Raw genomic sequence first — 8,725 nt, forward strand, 5'->3', positions numbered from 1 at the left:
GGCGCTCCCCGTGCGGAGCTCCTCAGACTTCCCCACCAAGGCGGAAAAACAAACCCGTGATGCCGCTGAATAATCTCCCCGTAATTGCAGTAATTAAAATCATCCCACAGTCTGCAGTCACCTTCCCTCCCCTGACACAGCCTTCCCTTCAATTGTCACCGCGTCTCGGCGGAGACGAACGGAGCGGGAGAGGCTCCGCACGCACGGCCCGAAACGCACCGAGCGGAGCGACACGGGGCGGGCGGGGCCGTGACAGCGCCGGGAGCACGAGGGGCTGCGGTGCGGGAGGCAGCGCGGTGCGGGAGGCCCGTCCTGGGCTGCGCGCTGCGTAACCAACAGCGCCGGCAGGAACCGCGGCGGTGCCTTAATTTTCATTTAATTGCCGTGATCCGTTCGATCCCGGCGCCCTTTCCCTTGTCATTAGCTAGGAATGATTTCTTTCTGTCTAGAAAGCCGCTCTTCGTCTTTACCCGCAAACGAAAAACTCAACGGAGGAAAGAATGCGGTGGGCTCAACAGGCGCCGGGTCCGTATTCCGGCACCGTCCCTCCATCCTTCCCCCTTCGCTCTCCCCGCTCTGGCAAATCGTGGGGCAGCCTCTCCCGAGCCCAAGTTATTAATTTGAGGCCGGGTCCCCCCGCGCGTGGCTCTGACAACGAGCGGCGGTGCCCGGCCCGAGGAACGCGGAGTGTCATTGAGGGAGGGGGAGAGAGGGAGGGGGAGAGGCGCTTAAAAGAAAGAAGAAGAAGGGAGAAAAAAGGCAGGACTCAATTATGTGCCTGAGCGATGAGCACTTCGCCTTCCCCCTGCCCACGGCCCGCCGCCCGGCACAGGTTACGCAGCTCCCTTCCACTTGGGAGGGCTCGGCCCTCGCCCGACCTCTGCACCCCCGCGTGAAGCCGCGGTCCCCTCCCGGGCACCCGTAGGGCCGCATCGCGCCCAGCCGCAGGGAAATCGATGCCTTTCCAACTATTTGGCGACCCTTTCCCGGGCGCTGCGTTTTTGAGCCGCCTCATCTGACGCTCTCCGATGTGAGCCCGGAGCTTCCAATCGGCGCTACTGAACGAATCGCTCCCGGCCTCAGCCCGGAGCCCGCAACCCGAGCGGGGAGACGAGGCAGCGGGCAACGCCGGGGCCGGGGAGGGGACCGCCGTGATCGGTGGGAGCCGCTCTATCAGCATGAACGGCCGGGGCTTGGCTTTGGTCTTCGCTTTCTTTATTTTTTTTCTCCTTTCTTTCTTTTTAAAGATTTCAGTTGATTTCAACATAATGTATTTATGATGTAAATATATTCCGAAATGGAAACGTCACGGATCAATTGTGAAGGACCCGGATACATCATTTAAAGAAAAAAAAAATAAAAAAAATCAGTTCCAGTTTAGATGAGGTTCTCACCCCACTTTCGCTTCTTAGTCAGATTTGTTTATGCAGAATCGACATTTAATAGTGCTAATTGCACTCCAGTTAAATTGCCCTGATTGCAGTAAGGGAAGCAATTTTCGTGCTCTCCGTCTGGGTTTGGAAGAAATTGTTTTATATTCACCTCTTTATAAAGAAGTGGAGATAAGGCACGGAGCCTTCGCGCAAATTGCACTTAGGGGCTGACTGGCAGCATTCAGGCGCTATAATAGAGCATTATTTGGCCGTTTTGAATAATGTAAAGCGTTCGCTGAAAGCCATTCTCCTGAAAATTGCTTTAACTTTTAAAAGGGTGATGATTCACTCTGAACCGGGCCTTTGTTACGTTGTCATTATCCCCCCAAATGTTTTAACAGTCGGCTCAACACTCGAGCATAACACGCCGATCTTTGTTTAAAAACTCCATTTTTTGGAGCGCGGCACAAAACCCGTCGGATCGCACTTGACCCCCGAAAGCCTTTTAGCGGCGTCCCCCTTTCCCCGGCCCTCAGTGCCGGCCGGGCAAGGAAACGCGGGGCGTCCTCGGATGCCTTCAGTGCGGGCCGGTAGCACCGCGCCGCCCCGCTCCCCGGGTGAGGCGAGCACCTGTTGGCCTCCCCCAGTGCCGAGCCCCGGGAAGGAGAGACGGGGAGCCCTCGGTGCGGTGCTGCGGCGGGGCTCTGCGACGCACGGAAAAAAAACAAAAGCGAGTAGAGAAAAGCGAAACGCCTCGCTAGCCCTCGTTGTCCGATTTGCCCTCGGAGCACCCGCTGCGGGGCTCGGCGCCAGGGCGGAATCGAGGAGACCATTAGCGGCCGTCCACGGGCACGGCCGCGACGGGAAGGAAAAGTTGCCCCCGTCCCTCCGGGAGCCCGCACAGCTCGGGACGCCCCGCGGCTCCGCCGTAACGCACCGAGCCGGGGCTGCCGGCTCCGAGCTCAGCGGGGCTCACGGCGGGGCCGCCCGGGGTTGGCGGGGTCTGACATAACGGACGGGGCGTCCCTCGCTCCTCTCGCACCGAAAGGAACGAACAAAGCGGACACAGCGCGGCCATCCCGCGCAGTCACACCGCGCCGTCCCGCCGCCCGCACCGACGCGGACCCCGTGGCGCAAAGCGACGCGGCTGCGCTCCGCCGGATCCTGCGCACGGCCCCGCTCTGTCCGCCGCCGGCCGCGTCCCGGGGCGGGCAGCACGGCACCGCACGGCACCGCACGGCACCGCATAGCACGGCACAGCACCGCATAGCACATCATAGCACGGCATAGCACGGCACATCATAGCACGGCACGGCGCTAATTGCGGAGCGGTCCCGGCGCGCATCTCTCTCCCCGCGCTCTGACTGGCACGCGCCCCGCGCCCCGGCGCCGGCACCTCCGCGCGCCTGATTGGCTGCGGGGCCGCTCCGGCCCGCTCCGCCCGCGCCCTCATTGGGCGCTGTTGGCAGCCAGCGGTACTTCAAAGCGGGCGCGCCCCGCACTTAGGCAGAGTTTAGCCCCGCCGAGCCGGAGTGTCCTTGGCGCTGCCGGGGCGGCGCGGGCGCGCACCGACCCCCGTCCCGCTCCCGCTCGGCCGCAGCCGCCCAGGGTCGTGCTATGGCTACGTCCATCCTCGGGGTAAGTCGTGGCGGCGCGTTTCCTCGCGGCCGCCGCCTCCGGAAACCCGCGCGGGGCGGCAGCCGGGTCACCCGTCGGGCCGCTCCGGCCGCAGCAACGCGGGGCGGGACGGCGGCCTCGGCTCTATGTCTCGTTTTACTTCTGCGGCTCGTACCGTCACCGACCGAGCCGAGGCGCGTTTCGCTCCGTTTCGGGGCCGGTTTTTACCCCGATCGACCCGTCGTCGGTCCCGCGTCCCAGCCCCGCTCCGCGCTCCCCGCGCCTTCGTGCCGCGCCGTTTCCTCCCGACGCCGCATCGCCGTGCCGGCCCCGACCCGCATCGAGGAGCCCCCGGCGGGTGCCCGACGTGCTCCGGCTCGGCCGGGCCTCGGCCTCCGGGCGCGCGTCGGCGGGGCGGGCTCCTTTCCTCCCGCTCCCGGGTCGGCGGCCGGTGCGCGGGGGCGAGGCTGACGGCGGCTTTGTGTCTGTCCTAGGAGGAGCCGCGGTTCGGAACGACCCCCCTGGCCATGCTGGCCGCCACCTGCAACAAGATCGGCAACACCAGCCCGCTGACCACGCTGCCCGAGTCCAGCGCCTTCGCCAAGGGGGGCTTCCACCCCTGGAAACGCTCGGCGTCCAGCTGCAACCTGGGCTCCGGCCTGTCGGGCTTCGCGGTGGCCACGAGCAGGGGCTCCGGCGGACTGGGCGGCGGCACGGGCGCGGCCAACAGCGCCTTCTGCCTGGCCTCCACCTCGCCCACCTCCTCGGCCTTCAGCAGCGACTACGGCGGGCTCTTCTCCAACTCGGCGGCGGCGGCGGCGGGCGTGTCCCCGCAGGAGCCGGCCGGGCAGTCGGCCTTCATCTCCAAGGTGCACGGCGCGGCGGCCGACGGGCTGTACCCGCGGGTGGGCATGGCGCACCCCTACGAATCCTGGTACAAGTCGGGCTTCCACTCCACGCTGTCGGCCGGCGAGGTGGCCAACGGCGCGGCCTCGCCGTGGTGGGACGTGCACGCCAACCCGGGCTCGTGGCTGGAGGTGCAGAACCCGGCGGGGGGGCTGCAGAGCTCGCTGCACTCGGGCGCCCCCCAGGCCTCGCTGCACTCCCAGCTGGGCACCTACAACCCCGACTTCAGCTCGCTCACCCACTCCGCCTTCAGTTCCACCGGCCTGGGCTCCACGGCCGCCTCGCACCTGCTCTCCACCGGCCAGCACCTGCTCGCTCAGGAGGGCTTCAAGCCCGTGCTGCCCTCCTACACGGACTCCAGCGCGGCGGTGGCGGCGGCCAGCGCCATGATCTCGGGGGCGGCCGCGGCGGCGGCGGGGGGCGGCTCGGCGCGTTCCGCCCGCCGCTACTCGGGCCGCGCCACCTGCGACTGCCCCAACTGCCAGGAGGCCGAGAGGCTGGGGCCGGCCGGGGCCAGCCTGCGGCGCAAGGGGCTGCACAGCTGCCACATCCCGGGCTGCGGCAAGGTGTACGGCAAGACCTCGCACCTGAAGGCGCACCTGCGCTGGCACACGGGCGAGCGGCCCTTCGTCTGCAACTGGCTCTTCTGCGGGAAGCGCTTCACGCGCTCCGACGAGCTGCAGCGGCACCTGCGGACTCACACGGGCGAGAAGCGCTTCGCCTGCCCCGTCTGCAACAAGCGCTTCATGCGCAGCGACCACCTGAGCAAACACATCAAAACGCACAACGGGGGTGGCGGGGGCAAAAAAGGCAGCGACAGCGACACGGACGCCAGCAACCTGGAGACGCCGCGCTCCGAGTCCCCCGACCTCCTCCTGCACGACGGGGCGGCCGCCGCCCGCGGCCCGGGCAAGGAACCCCCGGGCGGACCCGGCGACTCCTAGGGATCGCCGCCCGCAGCGCGGCCCGGCCCGGCCCGGGAGGGACGGCGGCCACCCGACCCCCCGCCCCGAGGGACGCTTCTGCGAGTTTTCGTTTCGTTTCTTATTCCCGTTTCGTTTTTTTTTTCTTCCCCTCCACGTTTCCTTTTTCCCTCTTCTTTCTGTTGAAAGGAAAGCACCCTGGGAGGCTGAAGGTGAGAGAAACTAAGGCGGCAGGCCGAGACGGTTCCTCTGTATCTCATAAGCAGCTGTATAAATAGGGGTCGGAGACGAAAACAAAACCCAACCCGAGTGTGGTCGCTTATTTTTCCCTGTAAATGTGGGTCTGATCGGGGGGTCGGGGGGTTCCTTTTAATTTTATCGGTGAATTCCTGAAATTCAGGGAGCTTTTGGGGGCTTCGGTTACTTTTTTTTTTTTTTTTTTCTGTTTGTTTTTATATATATATCTATATAATTATTTTATTTGAAATTTCTGATGCACTTTGTGGAAGTCAGTATATATGTAAAAGATATTTAAAACGTTGAGTTCACATTTCACTCCAACACACGTAAGTTAAGGTCGCTTAAAGAAATTAAATGCGTTTATCTGTATGGGAAACAAAACAAACAAACAAAAAAAAAAACAACCAACAAAACAAGAATCAAATCTCGACATATTTTCATTTTGGTATTATTAAAGGACTCGGAACCATCCGCTCGCGGCTCTGTCCTTATTGGTGCCCAGGCCGGCGGTGGGGCAGGGGCCAGGGCGGCCCTGGGCTCGCTCAGGGCTGCGGGGCTGGGATGGAGCCGGCTCTCGGTCCTAATCCCGGCTCTCGGCTGCTTGGGGAAGAGCCGCCGTGCGGAGCGGGGCCGCTGCTCGGGTGGTGCCGCCGTTACCGCGGGGGGGAACCTCGGGGGAATAAAGCGCTCGAGTCAATACTCCGGAAAAGACATTTCATGCCTAAATGAAAATCTTGTTAAATGTTATTAATTTTGACTTAGAGCGCGCAGCAGCCCCCTGTGCCTTGTATTCCCTTATTAGGGATTCATGTCTTATCAAATATCTAATTAATCTCCCAGACATCATTTGTTCTGGCCAACTTTATCTCCGCCGGTCCGCGGGGAAAAGCCGGGATACGCTCGGTGACAAAGCTCCCTTGAAGCTCCTTTTAATTGTCCAAATTAACTGCGCCGAATTTGCATGTCAAACGGTAAAGGGCAACCTGAGATAAAATGTAAACGTTTTAAAAGCCCCAAACCGAGCACTCGATTTGATAACGAGGCTTTTTAATGTCCGGGAAGACAACTGCTCCTTTCCTTTTCAAAGCCGGTCGATCTATGCAAATAGCGAATTGGAAATGCTTATGTCCCCATGCAGTCAAATGGTCCTTGCGCGGTATTTGAATATCAGTGGCTCTGCTATTGAAAAGGTTCAAGGATGCTCTCTGACTTCTTTGTGATTACTCAGTGCAGCGTCTTATGCCGAAGAAAAAAAACTCGGGAATAATTAAAGGCCGGGCTAAGGCCTGGGAACACATTTGGGACAGGAATCTCATTTAGGCAGCCTCTTTCAAAATAAGGCACAGTTAAATTGACCAGAAGGCAATTATTGAAATGAAAATTATTTGCACTCCCTTTGTCTCCTGCCCACCAACCCAACAGCCGCGGTATTTCTTCTGCTGCTCTTTTTTTCCCCTCTCTCTTAAAGGCAAATTGTTAAATGAGATAATCGCGCGATTAGAAAGGATAGAAAAAGAGGGGAGAGCAGGAAAAAAAAAAATAGGGGGGGTAAAGAAAGTTAATTTAAGCCGCCCGCTACAGATCGGAGGGACGGCGATATTTTAACCCGCTATAAAATAGTGAACGCTGACAACACGGGGAAACGGATTCTGCTGTCGGCCACCGACCGGAATAAAGACGTCGCCTTAAAGAGAACACGGCGGAGCTGCCGGCCGAGCCCCGCTGCTCCTCCGGACCGAACGGTGCGGGAGGGCTGCGGGTCGGACTACCCGGGAATGCGGCGGGTGCGGGGCGGGAGGAGGTTTTGTTTTCCATTGATAATCAAACACATCAAAGGGAACCATCCGGGTCCGGTTTCTACCAGGCCGGGGTTACAATTCTCAGCTCACTGATCAAGGACCTTTTCGCGTTGCCTTTTGCCCCTTCGGGTCAGAAAACGTCCATCACGGCCGGGCTGCCCCGAAACGAAAGAAGGGAAAAGCTCCGGGTCGCAGCGCCGGTTCGTTTAACCGGGAAAATAGAAAGCATGTCACCTATTTCTGAATAAACGACGCCATTCTTTCGTACATGTCGGCGATAATTATATGGTCTGGGGAACTTTCACACAAAGAAAAACGAAACAAAACCCAACTAAAGGTGCGAGGAGAGCGGAATAAATCTCGTTGCCCTTCTTCCAACCCGCAGCTCCGAAGCACCCGGAGGGAAGAGGAACGGAGGGAGGCGGCTCCGCGCAGCCCATCGCTGCGGGGCTGCTTGGGTTGGGGGGGATAAAAGCAGCGAATGCAACGAGCCCCGTTCACTATAACTGCGCCTTTAGCTGCTGGAACGGAAAGTTTCTCCTCGCTCCGCTCTCAGCCGCCTCCCCCGCCTTTTGTGAGTGTTTATTGGTAGCGCGCATCACTTGAACACCAAATACCCCCTCAAAGGACAACGCTCTTAACACATCGGAAAGAGGGGAGAAGAAATAATAATAATAATAATACTAACGGCAACAGAGGGGGGTGAAAACTCCAGGCTTCGCTTTCCCGACGGCGGAAGACTAAACCTCATTGCGGCGGCTCTCGGGCTCCACCTAATGGCCAAAATCGAGGGTTGCGGGGCGAGGTCGGGGGTCGCCTTGGGCGGTGCGGATTCGCCCGGTGCCCGCCGGCGGGGGACCCCGCCGGCGGGCACCGGGCGAAACCGCACCGCCCTCCGCCTCGGCTTCGTTGTCTCAGCCGGTGTGAGAGCTTTACCGGTGAGATGGGCTAATTACTACGTGGTTGGCGGGGAGCGGAGTCCCTGTCCGCTCTGGGAAGAGACAAAAGTAGAACATTTAAAACTGCCTTTCCGAAGCCGAAAGCTGCCTTTACCTGAACGTCATAATTACAGTAATTATGTACACCCAAATTACATGCTAATTCAATTAGAATCAAATCGTTCTAAATCGGAATCAAATGAGGGAGCGGGAATTAATCAATGACAACATAAATAGAGCTTCCTTCGGGGGGAACTCGAGGTGGCCCCGTCACCTCTGACCTCAGCCCGTGCTTTTTTGAACAATAATAATAATAATAATAAAAAAAAGACGCTCTTACCGTCATCCGTGAAGCGACAGCACCTCCTACAGGTGGGCACCAGAGCCCTGCCACACACACACCCTGCCTTGGGGATGCACATCCCATTGCTTCTTACCCCTTGAATTTTCCTGCTCTGTGCAACATGAAGTTTGCCACACAAATACACCTTTTCCCCTATCACGCTGGCCACCCCAGAGGGACAGACAGCACATTCTTCACAAGGCAACATTCAGTTTCTTTGTATGGGCCTCCCATTCCTTCTCTCTCAGAGCTCTCACACACACATTACCATAGGGATTGTGCACATCTTTAATCCCGGCCACTTCATTAAGAACACTCCGAGCAACCTCAGGCAAAAGCATTCAGAAGAAGGTGACATCTCTTAATGGCTCACCCTTTCAAACTCATTCACACGTGCTTAAAAGATGAGCCAGGTCACTTCCACCATATATTATACTCTGCGAGATACTGAAAAATGGCATGGCAAGTTGAAGGAGTAGAAGTGGACTGGTAATAAAGTGCTGTTTGCCCTGGCAGCGAGGAGGGGAAGGAAGCTCCCCGTCAGCTCAGCAGCACCTTCACCTGCCCACTGATGTATCTCCACCTG

At 59.2% G+C, this 8,725-nt stretch overlaps 1 protein-coding gene across 1 annotated transcript; it reads left to right on the forward strand.

The window, feature by feature from the left end:
- The first annotated feature begins 2,875 nt into the window (after positions 1 to 2,875).
- SP9 (Sp9 transcription factor) lies at positions 2,876 to 5,530 on the forward strand. Its single transcript, XM_015868391.3, has 2 exons — positions 2,876 to 3,011; positions 3,485 to 5,530. Exons 1-2 carry the CDS (start codon positions 2,991 to 2,993, stop codon positions 4,838 to 4,840), a joined length of 1,377 nt encoding a protein of 458 aa, XP_015723877.2. The 5' UTR covers positions 2,876 to 2,990; the 3' UTR covers positions 4,841 to 5,530.
- The last annotated feature ends 3,195 nt before the right edge of the window (positions 5,531 to 8,725 follow it).

This window comes from Coturnix japonica, chromosome 7 (genome assembly GCF_054131305.1).
Source record: "Coturnix japonica strain WE chromosome 7, WE-NBRP24, whole genome shotgun sequence".
NCBI classification, from domain to species: Eukaryota; Metazoa; Chordata; class Aves; order Galliformes; family Phasianidae; genus Coturnix; species Coturnix japonica.